Raw genomic sequence first — 27,436 nt, forward strand, 5'->3', positions numbered from 1 at the left:
TAGATCCACTGAACCTTCCCAGAAAGAGACATCGGTTTCAGAGGAAGAAGGTTGTCCAACCATCCTCCATGATCACCCAGCCACCTTCAAAGCAACAGTTATGATGGGTTGGTCCAGGGTTTGAATTCTGCCACATCTCTGGATTTACAGCTGTTTCCATTAGCTCTCCTATCCTCCTTGGGAAACCACCTTGCCTATTTCCAACATTCTCGAAGATGGAGTGCTACAGACAAGTGGGTCATGGAGATGATGACATTGGGCTATGCCATCCATTTTATGTCAGTCCCTCCCTTCCACTCCCTTCCCCCATCCCTCTTCAGGGATCTCTCTCATGCTTTTATTGAGAGAAGAAGTGAACTCTCATTCAGTTAGAAGCTTTAGAGCCAGTTGCTCCTCCTCACAAGGGCAAGGGATTTTACTCAAAGTATTTCCTTGTCTCAAAGGAAGATGGAGGTTGGAGTCTGATCTTGGATCTAAGACTTCTAAGCAAGTTTGTAAAATCTCAAAAGTTCAGGATGCTAACTCTGGCAGCTATAATTCCTTCACTGGAGAAAGGAGATAGAAGAGAGAAAATCAATCTTGGAAGAAGAGTCTGTTCTGTGTGTCTCCTCTAACACTGCTGCTGCTGCTAAGGGTGATAACTCTGGCTCTGGCCTGTCCGATCTTATCCTTATAGTTCTGACTTGGGTGAGACAAACTTGGTACTCTTACCTACTTCACCTCTCTGTCTAACCATCGTCCAAACACCCCACCATTCCTCATCTTCTGACACAGAATGCGGGTTGTGTGCTTCATTCCCAACCTAGTAGTTCTCCACCTCAGGGCATGGTTCCTCTTTGGTTCACAGGGTTAGAATCTTCCTGCTCCACAGAAGTACAAAAGGTGTTACTGAATAGTAAGGGATCAACCCACACTACTTACCTGCAAAAATGGAAGAGATTCTTCCTGTGGTGGTCACTGCCTCGTGCTTGAGTCAGTGCCACTTTCAGTCATTCTGGATTATCTGTTGGACCTAAAGAAATCAGGGTTATCAGTTAGTTCAAGTAAAGTCCGTTTGGCTGCAGTAGCAGCCTTTTATATTCCAGTAGAAGGATTCTCCATATTTGATCACCTGGTATCATCTAGGTTTTTTAAAGGTTTGGGGAATCTCTATCCACAGATCAGAAACCCAACTCCGACCTGGGACCTCAACCTGATACTCAGTTACCTTATGAGATCTCCACTCAGATGAAACTGGGAACAGGTTCCCATTGGTTTATCTATGAAGACAGCCTTTTTAGTAGCTACGACATTGGCCCATAGGGTCAGGGAGATTGAAGCCTTGAAGGCAGATTCCCACCCCCCATTTTATGGTGTTCTTTAAAGAAAATGGCTCTTTACATCCACACCCTAACTTCTTACCTAAGGTTCTTCTGGAGTTCCACCTCAATCAGTCCCATCATCTATCAGTGTTTTTTCCAAAACCACATAGTTCTCTACAGGAATCCTGTTTACATACTGTGTGTGTTTAGAATGTTGTTGGCCTTCTACTTAGATAGGGCCAAGCCATTTAAGAAGTCATCTAGGCTCTTCATTTCCTTCATTTCTACTCAGAAACTATCAAGATGAACATCTGGATGTATTATCAGTTGTTATAATGCTTCAGACATTCATTCTCCCCCACCCCCAAGGGTGATAGTACATTCAACCAGATCACAGGCTACATCTGTGGCGTTACTGAAGAATGTACCAGCATCTGAAATATATAGGGCCGCTACATGGGTTTCACCACGTTTTTGAAACGTTCTGCCCTGATTCATGCTGTCAGACCTGATGGAGCACTTGGTTCTGTAGTATTCAGTTCTGGACTCTATTCTGAAGCTCTGGGTACTTCTTGGAAGTCACCTAAAGGGAATACCACAGGGACACTACTTGAAGAAGAGGTTACTTTTCGCTTTGTGTGGTAGCTGCAGTTCTTTGAGATGCGTCCCCTTACGGGTGCTCCACTACCTACCCTCCTTCCCCTCTGCTTTGGACTGTTCCTTAGGGGATGTTTGGGTGGAGAAGTAACTGAAGTGGGGTTGCCCATGCAACATACCTTTTTACTCCAAAATGAGATACATCTGCAGTAGTCTGATGAATAAAAGCCACAGGTATGTCCTATCTCTTCTGTATAAATATCCTACTTCTTCTACACTGCGATGTTGAAAGGGGTCTGATGTAATGACAGTATACCAACACAGGTACTTACATTCAGAGACCACTGATGTCAACACTGAGAAAGAGAGGGAGCTTTGTGGCAAATGGAGATCATTGCAACATTCTGTCACCCTTAAAGGGAAACAGGAATGTAGCACTTTGGATTGCGTCTGCAAATGGCATTTACAGACGACAGTAAGGATGCTAGCAGCGCTCTTGGGGAAAATACTTCTGTGCGTTATCTGTTCCTAGGGGCAGACGGTCTCTCCTAATTGCCAGTAGCTTTTATGGTGGACCCACAGATTCAGTGATGCTTCCCAGGATGGGGGGGGAAGTCTAAAGGTTCTGTACAATATACTGATTTAGGTATTTTGAAATCTGCTCACAGATCTAATCTGATGACTCATCAGAAATGAAAACTTGTGGATTCTTAATTTTCCTCACAAATACATCATCTCCTTCTAAACTTTTTCTCCTCCATCATGTTTATAGTGTAGGTAATGCCACAAAGCAGCAGCTATTCTCAGAAGTGTGTAATACAATCCTACAATGGATAAAACCGACACCACCATTAATTACAGTAATCTGAAATTTAGTTGGGAAATAAATTTAAATATGGCTTTCATCAGTGAGCACTGAGGAGGAATTCTACAAACACCTTATGACATGGCTTCAGCTAACTTAATATGTTACATCAAATGCACTGCGCTTCAAGCAGACAACTCAAACATGACCTCATGTAATTCTTAAATTGGGCACATGCTATGGAGTTGTCAAACGATAGGGTCTATATGGCTTGAAGAAGTCAGTGTAATGAACTAATGTTGGGAAAGGGGAGTAACTCAGTCCATAATTTTAGTACTTCTATATAACTTAATAAAACGGAGCATTTATTATGTAAGTACGAGAAATGGATTGCACAAGGAATATTTTGGGTGAAGACATTATTGCTACGTTGGTGGTCACATCCATATTCCCTGCTGTTAAGATGGCCTTTTTTTTTTTTTTTTTTTTTTTTTTTGAGGAGTTGGAAAGTTGATTGATGTTTTGACCAAAGTAAGACTGACTAACAATTAACAATTAGGGTGGATGGAGGAATTCCTGGAAGTATAGATATAGCAGAAGTATAAACTAGTGGCCAGAATTGTGCCAAGCTTTGTCATTCCAGACAGTCTCATCTTCTTTCATCTCCTTCCTTTATTCTTAAACCCACCTTGGACTTGTATGTTAATTTCATGTACCCATAATTTGAATGTGTGGATTGATTCCTTTGAACTGTGCAGTTTTGGATGTTTCCACATATTGTGTATGTATGCAGGATGTGTGCGCAGTGCATGTGTGTGTGTGTGTGTATGTATATATATATAAAATTTATATAATTGTATAGAGTCTTTCAATAAATTAAATAGTGCAAAACACTGAATGCAAGGGGGGGATGGAATCTGGGACCATCAGTGGCAAAAACTGAGCTTTAAAGGAGTGACTCGTTTAATTTTAAGTAAGTAGCAGTCCTTTATCATTTATAAGGGCCAACCACTCGGGCGAGACATGATCATGTGCATTTAAGCAGTGTATGAAATGAAGTGTCTTAATTACCATGGCAATGGAAACCTAGAAATACCTAAATAAATAAACCCAGGGGTCTCATTTATGTGACACAGCAGTGTAGGAGTTGTGATAAAGTATGGGGGGGGGGTCATACATTTCCATTTTTCTTTCGAGTGGATTAAATGAGGCACACTGAGGGAATTATGCTATTTGCAGCATCATGTATGCTACAGATGTAAAAAGCCTCATTCCTTGGCAGTAATCCCTAAACTATAAAGTCAAATCTGTTTCTGAGCGGCGCAAGGCCATCATGTCAGATGGGCATGACTATAGGTAGCATAGAGACCGCATACTGGATGTGCATCAGGTGTAAGTATCACAGATAGGATTCCCAGCTTGGAGTGTCCATATGCCTGTTCATCTTTATTTTACAATGCTGTGTTTACGGCACAGTTGCATTACTAATCCAGTTTTGGGTGTGATTAAGTTTCAAAAATAAAGAACAGATTCCTTGCTTATCAAAAAAAGAAAAAAGAAAAGGAGTACTTGTGGCACCTTAGAGACTAACCAGTTTATTTGAGCATGAGCTTTCGTGAGCTACAGCTCACTTCATCGGATGCATAGCATATCGTGGAAACTGCAGAAGCTTCTGCAGTTTCCACGATATGCTATGCATCCGATGAAGTGAGCTGTAGCTCACGAAAGCTCATGCTCAAATAAACTGGTTAGTCTCTAAGGTGCCACAAGTACTCCTTTTCTTTTTTCTTTTTACGAATACAGACTAACACGGCTGTTACTCTGAAATCTTGCTTATCAAATAAGACCTTTTGCTTCATGCTAATTGGCATGTTGGGTTAGGAGGGAAGGGTTTTGGAACACTTTTATTTTTTTCTCCTTCGCTCTGAAATGAAGGCTTCATGAGTCTGTTTTTTTCCATTCCATTGCAAGTCCCTGTAGGATCTGTCAAAACAGGTCTCTGGCACCAGGGCTTACTTTAGCTGTGCTGCGGAGTGCAAAGTCATGTTCAGTGACTCTCTGCATAATTTTTGAATGATGTTTTGCCTGAACTGGTATTAAATGTTGAGGTTTCAGGGTTCTAGGAAGAACATGGCGCTGGGGATTGTCTTTCCAGCTGCCCTCTGACAGCAGCACTACTGCCTTCCTCTTGATTTCCTTGGTGGCTACAGACTGCCATAATACAACAATGGCCCCAGCAATGCTCTTGCCTTATCTCGGATGTTTTAAATGTCTGTGATATGGTATCTCAACACACTTGCTTCCTAAATTACTTTTTATACGTGTAATTTTCATGTGTGCTGAACTGATAAAGATCTGATATCTGTGGAATACACAGAGTGATGCCAGGTCATGCCCTTCTACTGTAGCTGAAACAGCTGCACAGACATCCAGTTATTTAGTACAAAGCCTTGATAACCTAGTTTTCTTGTTCATTTCACACAGCTGAGAATGATGGCTTTCCATGCTAATGCAGAAAAGTTTAAAAGGAGGGCAAATATCTTACCTTTTCTGGTATTAGCTTTATTAAATGGAAGGGAGGGGGCGTCACAACAGAATCAGTGTGTTTTTGGTACATTAGTTTTATGGTATTGATGATTCTATTAAACAATTATTCTTTTCTTTCCCCCCCTTCTGGATGGTCTGAAATGGATCACTGCATACAACTTTAGGGTTGGCTATAAAATGGGTAAGATTGGTGGTTTCTCTGCTCTGTGTACCTATATTGGTTATAATAAAAAATTTGCATTTATATAGTGCCCTTCATCCCCAAGATCTTTATAAAGTGTGTCTGTGTATATATTACTTCATCCATTACTGAAATGCAACCTTCTCTGGGAAACTGTTCAGCTGTGTATAATAATGCTACGGTGACGCTTCAGCATAATTTTAAACTGCAGTGGGATTTTAAATAGGTGGAATAATTCCTAGATTTGGTTTGGAACTCCCTCTACCCTTGCTGAAGCATCATGGAATTTTTAATAATGGTTAATAGCGTGCTATTAGATCTTCTCTGAAAGGCATTACCAACAGCAGCTCTCAGAACGCCTTAGCACCAATGGGGAGAACTGTTCTGTGCTGACTTGGAGGCAAGAACATCTTCTGATGGACGGTGTCTCTAGCTTCTTGTAGCTGCTGTGAATTTATGGAGGTCTTCATCCAAATAGTGACATAGCTTGACCCTAGTGAGGCATCTGTCCTGCAATCTGATATACGTAGGTCGGAACCCTCTGCCCATATGGACCGCCACTCCAGATCTTCTGGAATACACAGGCATGGGGTCCTCCTGTACAGATCAGACTGCAGGATCAGGGATAATGTTTATGATCTGAATACTTGATATCCAGATAGTGCCTGCCCCAGTGAGCTAACAATTGTTGTACTGTCTTTGTCTATATGTTTTTACAGTGCCTAACACAATGAAGCCCCACCTGGTTTGAGGTTTCTAGACTCCAATAGAAATGTTGAATGATGATGATCTATAAAATGTAAAGAGTGCACAGTGGAACAGCAATTCCAGTTAAATGTTTCCTGTCGTACTGACACAGCCCCAATACTGCAAGAACCCTGGGTACCCACACAGTTCCGATGCTATAATGGCTGTGCTTTGGTTTCTCATAACCAGAAGATCTCAGTTAATGATATGGACAAAGACAGAATTTGGTTTTACTCTTGTTTCTGCTGTTTGCAATCAGTCACTCAAATTGTCAAGAGAAACCAAATAAATACCGCTTATGACTGACAGAACAGTGTGTAATGATTCTCATGTTCTATACTTTTTAGTCAGATTGTTATGACCTCTTTTTGTAATTTTTAATCAACAAGTGTACTGTCATTAGATTCTTAGAATTTTCTCAGGGGTGATTGAGTCTCTTGTATAAAATATCTGAACTCAAGATGAAATTATAACAGAAAGCTGCTAACTCCAGCATTTCTTTGTGACTGCGTGTTTACTTTCAGAAGTTGTCACTCATAGTGCAAGGGCTTCAGAATAAACTATCTACAGCAAAATATAAGCTAGTGGTACACTGAATAGCTGAGGTTTCCATAATACTCTGAGTCTATGAAAATACTTGAGGTCAGGAACATTTAAGTGTTAGGCTTCATCTTTTGGAATAACTATTGAAATGAAATACAAGTTTGTTTTTTGTACCTGTCCATGCAGTTTGAACATGTTCTTTTTTAGTTGACAGAGAGTTCACACTGTGGTGATAAACTTCAGTGCAATTCTAATTTGCTTACTAAGAGGAGTAACGGTCTTGTGGATAAGACACTGACCTAGGACTCAGGAGGTGTCAGTTCCTCTGTGACTTCAGACCAGTCACTAACGCCAGAGTTTTCACACATGGGTGCCTCAATTTCAGCTCTTAAATGCATCCTTTAAACAGCTAATTAGAAGTGGCCTGATTTTCAGAAGTGCTGAACACGCATAAATCCCATTGAAGTCCATGGGATCGGCAGGTGTTCAGCATTTTTGAAAATCAGACCAGTTTTATTTAGGAGCGTAACCTTTTGCATCCAGGTTTGAAAACTTTGGCCATTATAGCTCTGTCCTTCGGTTTAACTATGTATAAAATTAATATTTATATTGTTGTTGTCTAAGGGCTCTAGTCGTAGATCAGGGCTGCATTATGTTAGGCGCTGTACAAATGCATAGCAAAAAGACAGTCTGTGCCCCCAAAGTGCTTACAGCCTAAGTAATAGGAATAATGAAACTCTGGTGCTGTAATTAATGTTTGTGATGCTATCAGATACCATGGTGTTGTGGGTATGTAGACATCCCTATCACCGCAGTACCTTGATTGAATTCAACGAGAGATGGGGCTGCTCCTCACCCCACAGATGAAGGCCCAGGACAATCAAACCAAAAGTTATTTGTCTTTTCCTCGTGTACCTCTTACTAGTTTAACTAAATCTTATAAGTTAAAATTGGTTCCAGCCAAAGAATCACATTGGTTAAAAACTGTTGCTATCTGGGTAGTATTTGTTCTCAAAATTTGATAAATAGGGTAAGTACTATCAAGCATTAAAGCAAATTAAAAACAAAGGGTGGGGGCTAGTACAGATAAGACAACTGGAGTGCATTTGTGCATGCTGATAGAGTGCATGGTATTGCAGAGCTCCTAGGATATTGCTCTTACTGTACGACTCCTCCCTCACCTCCTTTGGCACAAAGCCATCCTCCCAGTGATACTGGATCTGTTGCAGCCTTTGTCTCTACCTGATAAAGAGCTTTGAACTAGTTCTTCAGAGACAGCTTCCGTAGATAGGGATTTATGGAATCTGTTGTGTCCCCACCTCATGTTCGACAGAATCTGAAGCAAACTGTGACAAGGATCTTTGCATCTATTACAGTCCCTCCCGCCCCCAAAAAAGGAGGGGCAATGCATAGGGATCTCTTGCAACCACCGCTAACAAAGCTGAAGCAACTTAGACAAATATACATGGACTGAAATATCCAATGACTGCAGATGATGAACGATGCTCCTTTACTAATTCGATGGAGGAGATTTAGGCCCAGCCCTGCCAAAGAGTTATGCATGTGCTTAACTTTATTCACATAAGTAGTCCTATTGGCTTTGGTGGGTCTACTCCATATGCTTGAGTCAAGTATAGATGTAAGTGTTGGCAGGGTTGGGGCCTATGTTAGGAAGAGAGGGTGGGACACTTTAAAAAAAAAAATCATGCTTATGACTTGGTGTGGTTAATTATCTGGGTGGAGTGGATCTGTACATTTCTAGCTATTCTAGACTGATTAATATATTTTGAACTGTATTTTCATTTGTACGTGTGATAAGAGCCAGTGATGGGGTGCATCATTATGTATGACAGCCTATAGGACCAGAAGCAGCCAAAGAAGGGACGGCTGCACTGGGTCAGGGTTGAGAGCGGTGTAAAGTTGGGCACAGCTGAGGCCACCCCTCCCCTCCCAGCACCGAGAACTGTGTAGGGGAGACCCCTCATGCACACTCTGGCAGTACAATGACCCAGCTGCTGCCTTCCCTCCTCCCCCCGCCCCTCCCACCATGTGGCTTTGTGGACCACAGCAAACAGAAGCCAGGCAGAGGCGTGAGCCAGTAGGCCCCACAAGCAGCTAAAGAAGGGACCTTGGGCCCTCAGGACATTCCAGTCAAAACAGTAAAATGTTTTCTGACTTCCTCTGCCCTGTGCTGATTGTTTGCTCCAACCTTCCTTCTTCCTCTCCCTCACCTCAGTCTTTTCACTTTCAGCATCACTTCACACCTGCCACTCTTCCTCTGCCCTGTTCTTCTTACCCTTCTTCCCTTTTCTTTCTGTTTAGCTGATCTCCCTCCCTGCCCCCAGCTAGCCCCCCCACCTTGCAAAATAATGGAACAAACATGACGTTTGCTGCCACCCCATCGTTTTAAATTAAAACTGGATGTTTGATACGAATTACTTTTTGGTGCTATGAACATGTGAAAACTGTGTTTCAAATGGTATAATGCTTCTCAGAATGATTAACTGAAAAGTCCTGGAAGATTCTGAACATAACAGACATAGCTATACAGAGACAATGGGCCATTCTTTAATAATTTTTCTTGACCCATAGTTCTCCACACGTTGCTTTCCTCCAGCCCAGAAGAGGCTGAATTTTGGTGGTTCTATATGAAGCAATACACGTGTGTGAAGCACTTTCAAATTCTTTAAGATGTAATATTGTAATGAACTAAATACAGTAGTGTGGATGTGTGTGTATATATAAAATTCAGTCACGCCAATGTTCTCTGGTGGATGTGGATTCAGAACTGCTCAGTTGTGTGTGACAGACTCAATATTGCTAACAGAGGTCCTCTGTTAGCTTAGGTAGTAGGGATCTGCACAGGACAATCGGAGTTTTAGCTCCACTGCTGCCAGGAAGTTCTGAGTGTCCATCGTATGCAGCGTAATGACTGCTGTGACGTCTTAGGTCACTATAGATTTGTTATTTTTTTAGAGTTTTGAAATTGCTTGTATTATTGAAAAAAGAAAAGGAGGACGTGTGGCACCTTAGAGACTAACCAATTTATTTGAGCAAAAGCCGATGAAGTGAGCTGTAGCTCACGAAAGCTTATGCTCAAATAAATGGGTTAGTCTCTAAGGTGCCACAAGTACTCCTTTTCTTTTTGCGAATATAGACTAACATGGCTGCTACTCTGAAACCTTGTAGCATTGAGGTTTTCTTAATGTTTTATGGTTTCTTTGGTTGTTTCCTTCCAGCTCAACAGAATTCACCAAAAATCCATGAGGGCTGGTGGGCCTATAAAGAGGTGGTCCAGGGAAGCTTTGTTCCAGGTAAGTGCAATTTTACAGTCCTAGCTTTTAATATATGGTTTTGTTTTTACATCGCACAGTGGACAAATACATCTGTACACACCAACGCATTAGAGTGAATGATGTAAAGGTTTTATTGGTGCATCTGCTGAAGAACATTGCTCTCTTCTTCAGCAGAAGATGCACAGTTACTGATGCCATTGTTATCTCTTGCTGGTGACTGTTCTCATGTTACTGTTCCAAAACTTCATTTGGTTACTTGTGAAGAAAAGAGGGGACTGGTAAGTCTGACTGTAAATTGGTTGAATTTAGCTTATTGATACAAGACTCTGTTAGGCAAAGCAATTTCTACACACCTAATAATAAACTAACAAAGGCAAAGTGAGGAAAACATCACCCTAACATGTAAGCGTCCAGTATTTTATTATGCAAGTGTCGTTTATTTCAGTAAAAAAAGAACAATGTGGAAAAGGAGTGTGGAGCTGCAGCCCTCACTGGAGTAAGGCAGTTCTGCCAAGTGATTACATTAGTTATCATTAAACAATCAATGTGAGCGTAGAACAGGCTAGATGGCTATAAGCAAGTAGCACCTTGGGAATATAGACAAAAGTAAAATTCAAATTAGCTGAGTCCAGGTATAAGCAAAACATAAAAGTAACCCAGAGACACAAAGGTGCAGTGTAGTCAGAATAATGGGATAAGGCTTCAGTGGAGGCCCCAGTGGTAAGATACTGTAAGTAGTTTAAGCTTAAAGATGAGAATTTTTCTTTCTCCTAACTTTGTTATATATGTAGAAATACATATGACATGTTGTGGGCTGTTCAGTGGTTGACATGTGCATGATAACTGGGTGGGAAGGGAAGAGTGAAAATTGCAGGATTTATCTCTGTTAGCAAGTGTGACCATTTTAACCTGTATTTGATGCAACAACCTCAGGAAATGTTTACCTCGAAACAGCTAAAACTCCTTCTAATGACTGGCACTTAACTAATGATGCTACTGATGGAACAGTCTGATATATGTGCTGCTTCTGTAATTGTTAGTTCAGCAGGACTGGAGACTTAATAGTAGGGTAAGATAAATGGTTCATGGAGTAGGGGTGTTCATTATAGTTCAGTTCTTTAATCTCCTGCTATCACGGTGGACGAAGGTATGAAGTAGGTGGCTAAAATGCGAGCTGTTACCATTATTGTTACTTATTTATTTTAAGTGTTGGTCTGGGTTTTTTTTTTTTTAAATATGATTGAAATATATGTCTACCCACATTTTTCTGATGGAATCAGGTCACAGCAGGGACAGTGTTTTATGACACTATCATAGTATCAAAACTTCCACCTACACCTTTTTCTCAGAGAGCTAGAAAATCTCACGTAGTGCAGGGTGGTTTTTTTTTTTCTTCTTCTTCTTGATCAGGCATCAGATTTCTCCATTGTTATGGCAACAGCTATGATTTGAGGATCAGATTAGAAATAACATCCCAAGGGTGCTAAGTTATCTTGATATAAGTGATAGTATAAATGAAACCAAACCTATTAAACCAGGGATTTCTGGTCATGAAATCCATGCACCACACAGAGCAGCATCTGCGGACTTTAAACCTAATTACATACTGATGTGGTGTAAAGCAACTTTTGGGAGTTCTTGGAAGTTTTTTCTGGACTGTCAAGTACCTTGAACTATATTGTTATGCATACTCAGATGCTAAGGTCAGTAATGAAAAACAACTTGGAAGTTATAACAACCTGTATTCAGCAGGGAATGTCAACTTGGCGTTCCCTACAATGCAGATTGCCTACCAGGTCCATAATAGATTGTAGGATGGTTCTCTTCCCAATACGTATGTGGAAATTGTTAAGAATGAGACTCTGCCATTCTGTACTTTCTAAGCATTCCAGTTTAGCTTCTCTGAGTTGATCTAGTTTAATTGCTAATAAACTAATTCATGTAAAGAAACCAGTTTGTTCTGAAGCCAAATAATGCTGTTACATACTGGTGAGGTTTCAGTCTTTAAGAGCTCAAAATATCTAATCCAGAGAGCCTTCCAAATACCCAGAGCCGAATCAGGAGGAGATGGTCATAGCTGGAGACACAAAGAGGTAAGAGCTGCCAGAACAGCATGGAGAGAGCATCTGGAGGTCTTGGCCTATTTAACAAATCCCCTAAATATTCAAAAAATGTTGAAGATTGAACTTAACCAAGAATGTGTCATCAGAAAAAATAAATGTGGCCCAGAGAGACAAATATGAACTGTTACGTTTAATGGCTCATTGAAATAGCACACGGGAAAGTAAAGCAGCACAGATCACTTAAGTGCACTGGTTATGGAAAGACTGCCAGGTTTCTTCCTGAAACTTGACACCTCAACGCTGCAAAATCTTATTGGGGGTTCCAGAAAAAATCAAAATTTCAAACGTGTCCAAGTTCCATTTTTCCAAGTGACTCGAGAGCTTAAATCCCATGGATTTTCAGTGGGATTGAGGCTCATAAGTGTCTAAATGGCTTTTGAACATGGGGGATTTAGGCTGCTCTGTCACTTAGTATCTCTTTAAAATGTTACCGTGGATCATACTTTGTCACATACTGTATTTATTATCAGCCAGCTAATGAGGACATCAGTCAGAGAGCTCCAAATAATTATGTCCATGATTTCAAATGTTGATGTCTAAAGATGGGCTTTTCAAATGCATATTTAGGTGCCTGAATTGAAATTAGAGGCCTGATTTTCAGACGTGCTCAGCACTGAAAAATTTTGCCTCTGATATCTGTTTAGGGACCTAAATGTGCATTTAGGAGGCTAACATAAAACACCCAAGTTAGAATATTCTGGTCATAAATCTTTCAGTGTGATATTCTGTTTCAGATGTATTTAAGTAGGGCCCTGTTTTAGTACAGTAGATAGTCCGCATTCGTGCTCTAGCTCTTACACAGTTTTATCTTTGGTGAGTACTTCTTAAAATTGAACCATATTTTATAGTCCATGTTTGGCGTTGCTTCAGAGGGTTACAGACCATCCCACAGAAGGCGCCTCTTTTTTCCTTCACCCCTTTCTAAAAACCAAAAATCTGTTGGGATTTAAAATAAAGCAAACAAAATAGAAAGCGAGAAATGCTCTGAAATTTAACGTAATTCAAGAACTAATGTACATTCAACTTTAAAGAAGGTGCAAGAATGGAAAAGGGGAGGAGACTTTTTTCTTTATGCCTGGGATATTTGCATCATAATCCACATTACGCATTTTTGATGTTACATGCTGGAAAGAGTCAGGAATGCAAAGAAAACTTTGTAACATAAGTTTTCTGTAAACACACACATGATAATAAATATTATTTGATGTGGACAGTTTGTTTTGGTTTTGCTGCCATTATGAACTAGTTCCACAGCACTAAAATAGCACCAGCAATTTTGGTTTAGCAGAAACTCTAATGAATATCTTTGAAGCAAATCCTGCCCCACCTCCTTCATTCCAGCTCCAGAAGGCCCTAAGCACAGCAGAACCTTTATGCTACCCTATGTGTGTGGTGTATGCATTCTGCTCACTCTGGTCTCCACTGCAGCTTTCTCACAGCACTGTGTGAAAGGGTTTGTGGAAGGACGAGCCACAGCTTCAGTGACTATGGGTTTGTGATTGTGATGATCCACTTGCCAAAATCCCTGCCTTGTGTTGCAGCTTCTATTAGATTATGAGGGCTTACTAATAGCACTAGTGCTGTTCCTCCAGTAGGAGGATTCTCTGCAGAGTTATGTTGCACAGTGGTTAGGGAACTAGTCTAGCACCAGGGAGACCTGGGTTCAAGACCCTGCTCTGCCACAGTCTTCCTCTGTGACCTGGGGCAAGTCACTTAATCTCTCCACGCCTCAAATTCTCCATCTGTACAATGGGGAGAATAGCACTCCTACCTCACAGAGGTGTTGTGAGGATAAATGCACTAAAGACTATAAGGAACTCAGATAATACAGAAATGGGGGTCATATAAGTATATTAGATATCTAGAAGACAGATGGACATGGACTTTGCTTGGGAATCCAGGATCTAGTCCCTTCTGGAAAAGAAGGCAATGCATTCAAATAAGTCAGAACGTTTGTCAGTTTTTTTCCTTTTTAAAGGACCTAGATCCATAAAAAAATATTATCTCCTTCAGTTGCCAGTTTCTCCATTGCTTCCTCTCTAGTGTTACACTCTGCTTGAACGCAATGTTCAGGACCACTGTTACCTTTATATGTGTGTGTGTGTGTGTGTAATTATATATATATATATATATATATATAAATAAAATATAGGGAAAAGTCCACATAACTGTCTACCAGTGAGCTTTGCTTACATGCCATGTTCTTTTTCTTTCTTATACTGTACTGCAGTTTGGGGGGCAACACGGGTTTATGAATGTGTGCCATTACATTTAACACCAAACTGCGCCAAGTCTGTTGCTATTATACTGTATGTGTCAAATGGCATCTTTAGGAAAAGCTAGTTAATTTGTTTGTGTGAGTCTTGAAGACTTCACTTCAGATCACTTGGTAATGAGACACTTCCCCCCCCCCTTGATTTGAAAGGAAAATTTGGTCAACAAGCAACCTTTTCAGAGAAGGGGCATCTGTAGAGGTGAGAATGAGAGTAACTGTTCTTGTGCTCATGAAAGTGCAGCTGCTCTTCAAAATATCGGTGAAAGTAAATACACTATGGGTAGATACCTGTTGCCAGTGCACACCTTTAGTCATAGTCTAGAACTATATCATCTGATTTTTTTTGTTTTTTCAGGAATAAATTCATGTTAAAGAAAAATAGAAAAACAGAAATCTGGGCATTTCTAATTGGTCCTGGTGACAGGGGATACATTCTCTGGTTTGGAGTTGACGTGTAAAAATTGTGGATTTCTCCATAGTGCATTCATTTAAAAACACTATCTGTTTGAGCCAACACATATCAGCAGTTGTGTCTACAACTTTAGTTGCTTCATTCATAAATTGATATTCGTTTGTAAACAGTATTTATATAGAACACTGGGTTAGGACTATGAGCTCACACATCTCCTTTATATGATGGTGATAGTGGGAAAACCTGAAGGCCTGTTTATAGAGCTGTCTGATGGTTAGTTTTGCAAATTTGAGCTACAGGTCATTTACTACTCAGTAGCACCATCATCAAATAAACAGTGCTCACCATCAGCAAACAGGCCAGGTGGGATTGTAATTGGCCATGTGGGGAAACTTTAAAGTGGAATTTTGGGGTGTTACCCCTAATTTGAAAATTGGATTTGGAAGATAGAATTTGAGTATTCTGGATTTTACTAAGAACGGATTTCCTACATGTAACACCTCATTCAGGTGCAAGGACTGCCATTAAAAAAGCCAGTGGCTGCACAGTGAGATCTGAAACACCACTGTTTTCCTCTACTTTCCAATACGGAGTGACCATCATTTCTTAGGTTCCACTTCATGGTCACTAATAAAGTGTTGACTTTTTAATAGCAACCACTATATCTGGTCTCTTTTGTGAGAATTATGCTAAATTGGGGGTAGGGGGGAATTCTGTGGGAGTTGTTGTTGTACAAGGGCTGCAAAATAAGGCCCTGGGGCTTTTTCTTTGTAATAGGGTTGATGGATGCAGTAGAGTCAGAGTGGTTTTTTGAGCCATTTCAAGATACCTTGTTCCTCATTGAATTATTGGAGAATTTCTTTATTTACAAGACAGCACAGAAGGCAGTGCAGACTGCAGTTCTTTTTTCAGACTTCTCCAAGAAGCAATCAGACCAGACTATCATTCTTGATTGGAATTTCTAGCTGCAATAACTTAAGTAGAAATATCGACCAGATATCTGTAGGTTACATGTGATTAGGATAGTCCACAAAGAGGGAAAGTGTGTATCAGATACTTCCCTTTATTCATTATTTCTAGAGATTAGAGGCTGTTTTTTTGGCTCTGTGTCTCCTGGTGCAAGCATAAAACCCAGTCTGGTTCACCATTGGTTGGGATGTTAATTCGGTATACGACCTCACACAGGCTTCAGAAGGTATCCAGCTAAAGAAGGTATCCATTCATGTTGATTACTGATGGTAGAAATAGCTTGAGCAAACTTACTTTTGACCTTTGCTTTACTGTAGAAGGGAGTGAGGACTGCTCAAGGGTAATGCCAGCACTGGTACTAGATTCCCGAAAAGTGGTAGAACTATGGCCTGTTGCTTCTCTGCACCAGTCAGCAAAGCTACACCCAATCCAAATGTGGAACATTGGGCATGTGTCTTGTTGGCTCTTGGTGGCATTGTGCTTGCCTGAGGTATAGTGTCCCATTGGAGCCCTTATTGGAGCGTTGGGACTCCTGACTGTTCTCTGCTATGGACTCTGGTATTGCACAACAGAGCCTTGCATATTCTTCTGCAAAGAGAATGTTCACCAACCCTTATTCCTGAGTCATTTCTGCATAGAGCAAACATCTGGTGGTTAAAACACAAGATAGGGAGTCGGAAGGTCTGGGTCTTTCTCTTCACTGTGCCACTGACTTACTCTGTTTCTCTTGGAGAAGTTTGCTTCATGCTTCAGCTTCCCATCTGTGAAAGGGATATTGGTTACCTGTCTCGCGGTGGAAGTGGTGAGATTTAAATCACTAATGTTTGTGAAGCACTTTGAGATACTCAGAGAGGACGAGGTGCATAAGCACAAAGTTGGTAGCTATTTCCCAGGAGAAGATTAAAAATGGTTAGTCCTGGGCGCAGTTTCCAAAGCCTGACCTACAACCTTCCTGGTACATCCATGTGTTCTGCGTTGAGACAGTCAGTCCAAGAGTTCCTGATTTTGCCTTTGGAAACTTTATTTTACAGTATTCTTGAGTTGCCAGTGAATGTCTTTATAGAGATGTGTGAAACCCTGTGTCAAAGTCTGACTTGAGGCCCATGTCACACTTAAGCCTTGTCTTCACTAATTGAACCAAAATGCTAATTGAACTAATTGAACACCCCCCACACTTTCTGAAAGGGTGAACATGGTGCTTATGCCTTGTGCTGGCCTGTTCTCTGAAGGCTGCATTTCATTGCCAGAAGCAACCATTAGATCATCTAGTTTGACCACCTGCATAACGCAGGCCATAGAATTCCATCTACTTGTCATGTGATGAGCCTGCTTGTGTTTGGCAATAGCATATCTGCCAGAAAGACATCCAGTCTTGATTTGAAGCCTTCAAGAAGTGGAGAGTGTTGCACTTTCTCATGCATTTGTTGTCAGTACAAACACGTGCTCTCTGATCAACAGTGGTGTTTGAAATAATCTGCACATGCTCTTGAGAATTAACAAGACTGAGAAGTTTTGAAGAATTAATCATCCTGACTGCTACTTATATATATAATTCTTTAGTGACACACTAATAGCCCTATTTTTTAGAAGCTGGTGTAATGGAACACTGTGTGATGCAGTACAGTTTCTGGAAATCATTCACTTATTGATCGGTGCTTTGGGTAATATGTATAAATAATCTTTCAGTTTTGCTTGTCGCTTAAAGGCAGCTTGGAGGAAGTGAATTTTACAGCAAAAGTTTGTGAGGTTTTTTGTAACTAATTCTTCAGACACAAACAGGACTGGGGAGGAAATCCAAGCTCATTTGTTTTAAAAAGAAAATAATTCATACAGAGATAATTGCACACTTGTAATAAGTGAAAAATCAGCCACCCATTTTCAAAAGAATTATGGGCACAATTGCTTATTTCAGAGCAGTACGGAACAGGAGACTTTTGAAGGGGAATGGAAATTAGGTGTGAGGGGGCATGTTACAGGCTTAGATATGAAGGTACCTGTGTTATATCTTCCTAGAAAGCCGAACCAAAAATTCAGATCTTAATCAAGGATACCAAAATGCAGTCCTCTTTGTGTGAGCCATCCCATTGCCCTTTGTGAGACTCAAGTGATAAGATCCTGCAGGATTGGGAACTGGGAACAAACCTTTCATAAAATGTCCAGACACAGAGATTTTATTCAACCTGCACACAGATGAGGGTCCCCCACAAACGTCAGATTCACACCTAAACTTTCCCAAATTTGGGAGCTGTTTGGATCTGAGGGTTTGTTCAAGGCCTGTTTCTCATTTTAAATTCACTTTTGTACATGCATGAGCAAGTGCTGTTGTATGGGATGCACTTCGGGCCACATACATGGTTAATACATCATCTAACTAAACTGAGTTGTATGTGGGTCAGTGAACTAATTCTGAATCAGATGGTGGGATTTTTCACAGAGCAAGGACTATAGATTTTGAACTTTTCTGTCTAAGCCCCACAATACCGTTATGAGGGAGGTATACCCATTTCAGAGATAGATACCTAAGGCACAGAGAGGTTAAGTGACTTACCCAACATCACATAACAAACTGGTGATAGACCTGGTAACCACAGTACACTGCAGTACAGAGAGAAGTATATTTTAATATTAACTCTGTCCATTGCTTTCAGCACACCACCTAAAGGATTTTGAACATATGTGACTATTTGAAGTTGTTTTCTATATTTATCTGTCTTTAAAATATAAATCTAAATGTGTGATTTAACAAACAGATGGGAATATAACTCAATAATAGGAGAACATTTTTTATAATGAGCTAGACCTTTTGAGATATCCCCAAAGTAATCTGCTGCCTACTATTTGTGCTATCTGTGTTTTATTTCAATTGACAATGAAGTCGGACTCAGTGTTACAGTTATTAGGCAGATCTCCTACTGAAGACCATAAAGAATGCAAGATCATGTCTGGAAAAAACAGACAATTATATTAAAAAGATAAATCTGTAAGTCTTATTCCTTATCGGTCCTCCCCCCCCCCCTTTTAAAAGCAATCAAATACAGACAACTCTAAGTGTTAGCCTATATTCAAGCTTCTCATCAGTGTTTTAAGATTTAAAAGTGGAGCTAAATATTCATTGCTGAGAAGTGAGCCTGAAATGAGAATAATTTTACTCTGAGTTGAGTGATTCCTTAATTAAAGCCTAAAGCAATCAAGATAGTGCATTTTTCTTTCTTGTAGACTGTCAACAGAAACCCACTGGGATGCTTTGCAGAGTGAAGAGGTCTGGAGGAGATTTGCTAGAAATGAACCTACAAAATGGAGTGAATTTTTAAAATAAAACACGCTTAATTTTTCCTTAAAAAGTCGCAAATTCAGGCTATAGTAGACAGCTGGCGGGGGTGGGGGAGAATGAGTGCTATAACCCAGGGACCCTCATCAAGAGCACTACTTGCTGTTGTCAAGGATTCAAATGCAGTAGAAAAGTCTCACCTGATCTGAGCAATCACAATAGTACATGGGATCAGAAAGGCAATTTCTCTGGTAGCAAGATTAGCTTCCTGACTTGCAGACAGATTCTGAGCTACTGGGGCCTGATCCTGGTAGATTAATCTAACTGGCTCGGTGGGAGTTGAAGGTGCTCAGCAGTTTGCTGGATTTGGTCCTTATGCAGATGTAAATCAGTGATTTACTTTGATGTAGTTTAATTTAGCGTTTACACAGACTTAGACTGAAGTTGCTGGTGTAAACCCAGAATGTTTGGGATTAGAATCACAATCGTGTTTTCTGCTTTAGGACTCTTCTCTGCTGAGTTAATAAAAAGAAGGTCCATGTCAAAATTTCCTCCTGTTTTATTGTGACATAATGCTTTACGCCATAGTCCGCTTGATTGCTTTGTATGACTGCAAAAGTATTGATTTGGTAGGAAACCATAAATGCCATATTAAATGTTGAAAGAGTTACTGAGGATTCTCCTTTCGCTTGTCTGAAAAGCTGCTTGTCCTATAGCGCCTTTACCCAAAAGTGGAGTAAAGTTCAATATTTGCATAAATATAAAGGAAGCTGGCTTCTCTGAGTGATTATTACATGCAAATAACATGCTGTTGTAATGCATGATATGATGATCTTTGCAAGCTGTGTAGCTAGTACAGCAGACCTCCTTTACTGCGCAGGTTTGTAATCTCTTCACATGTGTTGATGTAGATCAGGTGGTAGGGGGAGCTGTGGGAAAGGAGCAGCTGCTTTTATCCCTTTAAAGACTTACTGGATCACATTTTTAGAGCACGGAGGCCTAGCTGTGGGCTTGAGAATTTTGCCTTCACTATGATGAACTTCTGTTTTGTAGCCATAGGACAGCAACCCTTGATATTTTTTTTCTATAATATTGTCTAGCAATTACAGTAATGGTGGAAACAGCAATGTCAGAACTGATTTTTAAAAGGGAAATCGCACTTGTAAGAAATAGGATTTGTATGTTTAAAAAACCACTCAGAAGACAAAACCCCGTCTAACTGCAAGTCGCTGCCAAACACAGTAGCACTACAGGCATTTCAGCCATCTCACAAGCATGTTGTCACTGACTACTGTGTAAAGGAGCCCTGCATGGTAGAAGATATATTTTACATCAGACTGTAGCTGGCTGTTTGTTTGGGTTATTTTTTGCTAGTCAGCAATACTTAAAACTTCAGCAAAATTTATAATCCAGCCCTTTTTATCTTAAATGCTTGTGTAACACTCCTCACCATGGATTGTCAGCAGCACTGAACCCCCAACTTTCATGCACATAATTAAAATTTAGAAGCACAGACCACTTGGTTAAAGGGATAGTCCTGTTAGCTGCCAGGATTACTCGGCTGTTTCCTTTTATATTGACTACCCACTAGAGAGAGACGGCAGCACAGACTTTACTAGTGTGTTATATATGTGCTGCTTTTTGATTCAGTGCTAGCTATTAGGATACTAATTTTTCTTCCCCTGCTTCTCTACCTCTGCAATGGCTTCCAGCTCCTCCCCTAGCACGGTGGATCTTCTTGCTCCTGCTACTCAGTGTCCAGCTAGCTTTATACTACCGTGAAAGAGTCCCCCACGCAACTTTTTCAGAGCATCAATCCCTGCATTAGCTCTGAGTCTCCCCCAGGCCATTGTACGGAGGAGGCTGCCAATAGTGGGATGCCTATGGCAGCTGTGGCCTCCTATGCACCCGGCATCAGTTTTTAGAATAAGGCGGCTTCATAGCTGAGCTCCCAGCTGGACTCTTTTGGGGTACACTATTATGCTGCAGTTGCTCTCGCTGCTTTAGAGTGGTGTCCTAACCCCAGAGGTGCAAGGGGTAGAGAGGAGAAAGTTTTGTATAAAAGGGGAGTAATAACAGGAAGTGTAGATGACGCACAAAAAGATTGTGTGTGTGTTCATGGGGGAATACAGGTGCGTGGTCGCATTATCCCTGTCAAATGGCTGTTACATATTGTAAATATCTCACTATGCACCATCCTTTCAGCAGAATCTTTTGCTCATTGTAAGCTTCCCCATTGTTTGGCACGTGCACCTTTGAGGATACCGTGGTGTTCCAGGCTGAGGACTCGTATTTATAGGCAGGGTCACAGAACTGATCTTCTCTGGATGTTCTGTACTTTTTAAACCGTGTGTGTGAAATGATTATAATGGTGAATAAGGTTCATATTTAGAAAGAAGTAATTCTTACTCTTATCACCCCACATTGCTGATAAACTAGCTCCATTTAGCACTAAAAGAGGGTATAGTGTAGCTGTAAAAGGCAAAGTTGAGGGGATGCAGCAGACCTGTGGATACTGCACCTGTGCAACAGTTCTGGAAGGGATTCTGCTTGCAGAGGGCGTCTGCAGGCACAATGCCTGCAGGGAGTGCATTGGTGACTCTGACAGGAGTCGTATGTTCTGGCAGGTAACGTGGTACAGAATGTTCTCCCCCATTCACTGTCTCCAAACCACCAGCTTGTGCAGGAGGGGGAGACTGAGGCTGGGGCCTCATCCCCTTTAGGTTGTCTAATTCCATGAGTAGCGAAGGGACTGTTCGTCCATCCACTCACCACTTGATCAAGGAATGCAGGATTCTGGATGTCCCCTGTGCAGCTGCTGTGGATGGAGGTGTGGGAGTGGAGCAGTCGGGATCTAACCTGCAAAGTGACCTTGCTGGCTGCAAGCATTTGTTGGCCATTATGCATGTCTCAGCTCTGCCTCTGGGACAGAAGCATTTTCTTCAGTCATCCTAAACATTTCTTTCTCTAGCCCTGACCCTTTCAAATATCGTGTTCTCCAAATATAGCTACAGTTTTTATTTCTTAAATGTTATGCCATCTCTGTTGGAACTCACAGGTAAGAGTAAAAGACCAACAAGCCCTGCTGTATGATCTTTAAAAGGGTCATCATGTCAAGACGAATGCATCCCCTTAAGTTTTCATTTAAAGGCCAGGATCACTCATACATTTCTGCGTGCAGGTAGTGACCTCATGGTGGTTATCACTGATATCACCTGCAACTGTAAAGGTCTGGTTTGTGTTAAAATAAATAAATTAAATAAATCTGTATTGCTGGGAATCTTTTGGTGTTTTTTTCTGTAGCCTTTATTTTAGGTTATGATGATGAAGCAGTTCTTATGCATGTAACTGGAAAAATGCAAGAAAATCTCTCTCCTGCTTCATCAGGCTATTACAGATAAAAAGAAGTTGAAATGTTGGCTCTGGATTGAGTCATTAATAACTAGGAATTGGCTAATTTATACAGTGTTGGCAGGATTACTGGGGGATCGCATATTAGGCAGCCAGCATTGTTGGTGGGAGAGGGAGTGAAATGGAACAGAATCTTGTAGGTGGAGCAAGTCCCAGTCCATCCCTTGCTACCTCCATGTTATCTGAGGACTTCACAGCAGCTCTTGAAGGTAGAGACATGTTGTTATCCATATCGTACACATATAGAACAGAAACACAGAGAAATCAAGTGATTTGCTGAGGTTAGACACGGATGTCTGTGGTGGAGCCACAAACCGAACTCAGGTCCCCTGAGCCCCAATCCACTGTCTTAACCACCAGACCATCTTCCTTCTTTGAGTTCAGTTACACCAGCATAAATCCAGAGAGACTGCTCCAATGTATTAGCATTGTAATGATACTGATAGTATGAGCTGAACAATGTGATTTGTGGAGTTACAGTGCAGAACAAATTCACCGCCTTAACAAAAGCATGAAGATTAACTGAATTTTTAAAACTTGGCCAAAGTAGATTTTGACTGGAATTTGAACACTGCTGAGCAGAGTGTGCAGCTTGCCTTCTGTTATTGAGCTACTTGTACTGACAAATTACTCACGAGGGAATGCTACATAGATCGGTGTGTCTCGCTTTGATTCAGCTGTTTTGTCTCAGAGGCCCAACGAGCTTTTCTATGCTAATAACCCAAAATGAACTTCAATCACGGCATCTGCCATAGTTCTGCATGTGGGATGGAACTTTATTGGAATATTGGCTCTTACATTAATTATCTGAGATCAGTGCTCTGCTGTGGCACCTCTATCCTTTTGATTCAGAGTTTTGTGTGGGAGATGGATGGCTGCAGTAATTGCTTCCCCAGTGCTATAACATACTGTGCTATAAAGTGAGTTTGCATTTCAGACTGTAATTTGAGTCTCAATTCCCCCACAGTGCTGGATGAAACAATGGACAAATAGTACCAAGGACGAGCATTCTTATTTTCCAGTAACATCCTACTGCAAGGCCCATGGATTTGGGGTTTGGGTAGCTCTTAGCAACAACACCAAAAAGCCCATTCTGATTTCTACATCTGGAACGGCTTGAACAAATCAAATGGTATTCCTGTAAGATTGAAGAGGATTGAGGATGCAGCCTGTTCTGAGCACTCTCCTGACCACCATTCAAGGGGTGATCTGACTGCGTAGGAAAAGGGGTACTAAGCTTCAGCTTCAATATGCTCTGATAAAATTGATGGGGCAGTCATATATGTCCTTCTCCCAGAGAGAGAGGGAGCTCTTGTGCCGTGAAGTATAGGCGTGGCCTAGAGGTTGGAGCACTGATCTGGGACTCAGGGACCTAAGTTCTGTTCCCAGTTCTGCCACTGGCTTGCTGGGTAACCTTGCGCAAGTCACTTCAATGCTCTCTGCCTCCATTTCCCTATCTATAAATAGTGACAATACTGACTTCCAGTGAGGATCTGCTGATGAAAAGCACTGTATAAGTGTTAGGTATTATTATTATGCCTGCCACATACCATTTAATGTCATTGGAGTTGAGTTTGGTGGGGGTTATGCAGAGGAGCAGGCCAAACAGAAAAGGAAATTAGACTGTTGCGTAAATGAAGACAAAATGACACATTATGCTCATACTCCTGTAAGAGCCCATTATGGTTTCTTTTGCAAATATGGATCACTAGATTTTTTAAATATAAAACTAGCCTGCAAAAGCTATTACTGAATATGTACTTTTGGAGAATGATAGATACATGTTGTGTTTGTATTAAGTTAAGTATGAGATATTTTGGAGGTAAAATATGTGGATGGAAGTGAGAGAGTAGTTTGAAACCAAGGACTCCACGAGGACCCATTATGTTGCTACCCTAGAACGTTCATTTTATAGTAGTTGGAGGAGGATGACTGCTGGAGGAGAGAGTGGAGAGTTGGTAACTATAGGTGCTTTGGGCCTGGCTTGCTGCAGTGACCAAGAAAGGTTCCTCTAGGGACTTCCATCAGCCGTGATAAAGGCCCAGGCTGCTGAGAGAGTGGTGATGAGACCAGATGGGAGAGCATCGGACTGTGTGGTTTATGAAAAGGAAGCCTGAGATGGGGCTTGAAAAGGATGGTGGGCTCTTTTAGATGATCATACCAGAGTTCGTTCATGGGTTTTAATTTCAAATAGTAAATTATAAATTCAGTAATTGAGTCTGGAGTGGAGCAGCCTTTGAAGAGCATTTACCATGTCTATCAAGGGTCTCTGCTTCTGGGGTCAGGCTCCTTGTAACAAGGGATCAGACGACGGTGGGACAGGAGCTAATATTTCCAAGTGAGAAGCTTAGTGGTGGCAGCAGGTATCTGAAACCTGGCCATAGGAAAGCCAGGCTTGTGACAGATTTGTGACAGTACTTAATTATGGTTTATCACCATATAGCTTACTTAGATTCCTTCATAACTGGATCTCTGTTGACCTGACAGCCTGAAATTTCTCACTGTAACTTTTGAAAATCTTCCTGTAAGAGGACGCACCTGTCTAAAAGGTCAATTTTGAATTCAAATATAATTAAATATGATGATCATTAGTTAGTTAGAAAAGCTCTGTCAAAGTTTTTTGTTGGAATTTGCTGATTCTATAGTGCTGGTAGCTGAAAATACAGTCCAGCTTGAGAGAGAGCTTAAAGAACTGAACGCGAAAAATAGTCAAGTTGGATTAAAAATGAACTGGTCGAAAACGAAATAGATGAGATCAGATATTCTGCAAAGAACCCAAATAACTCCTGGAGGAGAGCAGATCCAAGAGGTTGATAAATATGTTTATTTGGACCAGGAAGTCAACATGCACCACGATCAGAAAGGCAAACTGTCACGCAGAAAAAAAGCTGGATGGCGCGCATTCAATGACATCAAGGACATTCTCCAAGGAAAGATCAGCAAAACAACTTGTGCGAATCTTTTTAACTTGACGGTGCTTCCAGCGATGTTACATGGCAGCGAAACATGGTCGCTGACAAAGATTGAAGAACATCAACTGTCTGTCACACAGAGGGCGATGGAACGAACGTTTTTGGGCATTTCGCTACACGATCACATCCCCAATGAAATAATTAGACAGCAGTCTGGAGTGCGAGACGTTGTTGTTGAAAGCAGGCTCAGCAAAATGCGGTGGGTGGGACATGCGGCCCCACTCAGTGACAACAGATGGACCGCAGCTATATCTGAGTGGTATCCGCAAGAACAGAAACAGCCACACAGTCGGCCTCCAAAGAGGTGGGATAACTTCCTAACAAGGAGATATGGACAAGCATGATGAAGGATGGCCACAGCGAGAGAAGATTGGAAGACGTGTTGTGATTGGCTCAGTCTCAACTGATGAAGGACCAACAGTCTAAGCGTCTACACTGATTCTGAAACGAAACATTCCTTGGAGATGGTTCAGTTTTGATGAAGTTCCTTTTGAAAAATAGACAGGATTATGGCAGAATCAAGCCTGTCAGGCAGGTTTCAAAATCTCTCGTTTCCTACCAGCTCACTTGCCTGGCTCTTTGGTACCTTGGGCTTCTCGAGTGTCTGGCTCCAGGGCAGCCTGCCAGGTGGACTGTCCTGGGGCTTGAGGATTCCAGGGGCTGGGGTGACCTTCCAGGTAGACTTGCCTCACAGTTGGGGACCCAAGTTGGGTCTATGGCTCCAAGGTAGCATGCCTGGTGGGCTGATGAGGAGCCAGGTGCTTAGAAGCACCAGTTCTGAGGCTCCTCATTCAGTTGGGGCTTCCAGTTCCCAACTCTTCAGTCCACAAGGCGGAATTTTGGTTTGAAATGATCAGAACAAAATGTTTTTCCCCCTTAAACTCTTCTTTTTTCCTTTTAGATTTCTGTTTCACAGAGAATTTCATCATTTATATTTCTGATCGGGTGCAAAAACAGATCCTCAATGAAATGGAAATTACCTTCTCCGCTCAGCTCTAATAATTGTATTGGGACAAAATGGATGCTCAGCACTTACTATGCTTCTTTATGCTTAAAAGTAAATGGAATTGTTGTTTAGGAGAAGCTTTATTGCATCTGCATACTGACCTGTGATTGAAATACCCTGGTAATTTTAGCTAACATCTCTGCCCTGTCACTGCATTATGCTACTTATGGCCACCTGCTGTTTGCAGTGATCTGGTGAGAAGAGCCAGCACAATCACAGTCCGTGAGAGATTTAATATCTCCTGCAAAGAAACCCTCACTGTTGAGTGCAGCCACTTGCTGATCTGACCAGTGATGTAAATTACATTGCAGTCAAACTATCAACTTGGCCGGAAGGGATAGCTCCCTGCATATTGGTTGTTTTTTCTAGTGACAAGAATATTTAGCTGAAATTGTCACTTTTTCGGTTTTGAATAGAGAATGTGGGTTTATTTGTTCATATTTTTCATTTTTGTATTTATAAAACCAACAGTTCCATAAGTATTTCCAAACCAAGCAGTCACCAGCTTTATAGCGAGGACAGAAAGCCCTGAAAATAACTGTGTAAAATCATAATGGGAAATGTGACAGATCGTTAACTACAGCTGTCCAAATAATTCACAAGCGCATGTACATAACACAGCCTACAAGATAGCGAGAGCCAGTGAAGAGACACAAATGTTGAAATGTGCACAAAACTGTACCAGATCACACAACAAGTTGTTCAATGCTGACGCAGAATGCAGAAATCTTTCTTTAGAATGACCATCTGCTGGGCCCACTGATTTGCAGAACGGCACCCCTTTGCTCTCCCTTTGTCTGCGCAAACATTTAATTTGTAGCAAGCTGGGGTGCAAATTTATCCCGCGCTAGCCCCTGCTACACACCAACAGTTACCTAAGGCGCTTTTGATCTATTCCCGTTTTAAAGTGGGGTACATCAAAGCATACTAGGAAACTGTTAACACAGAACTAAGGCCATCCCTGCCTCAAAAAGCTTATGTTC

At 41.2% G+C, this 27,436-nt stretch overlaps 1 protein-coding gene across 2 annotated transcripts in view; it reads left to right on the plus strand.

The window, feature by feature from the left end:
* The window catches only part of CA10 (carbonic anhydrase 10), a 335,728-nt gene that overhangs the window by 44,782 nt on the left and 263,510 nt on the right, over positions 1 to 27,436 (plus strand). For both annotated transcript variants that reach the window (XM_074970904.1, XM_074970905.1), the window contains exon 3: positions 9,961 to 10,035. In XM_074970904.1, coding sequence (XP_074827005.1) covers positions 9,961 to 10,035 — 75 coding nt within the window. The remainder of the gene's footprint in view (positions 1 to 9,960; positions 10,036 to 27,436) is intronic.

The sequence above is a fragment of the Natator depressus genome, chromosome 14 (genome assembly GCF_965152275.1).
Source record: "Natator depressus isolate rNatDep1 chromosome 14, rNatDep2.hap1, whole genome shotgun sequence".
In the NCBI taxonomy this organism is placed as follows: domain Eukaryota; kingdom Metazoa; phylum Chordata; order Testudines; family Cheloniidae; genus Natator; species Natator depressus.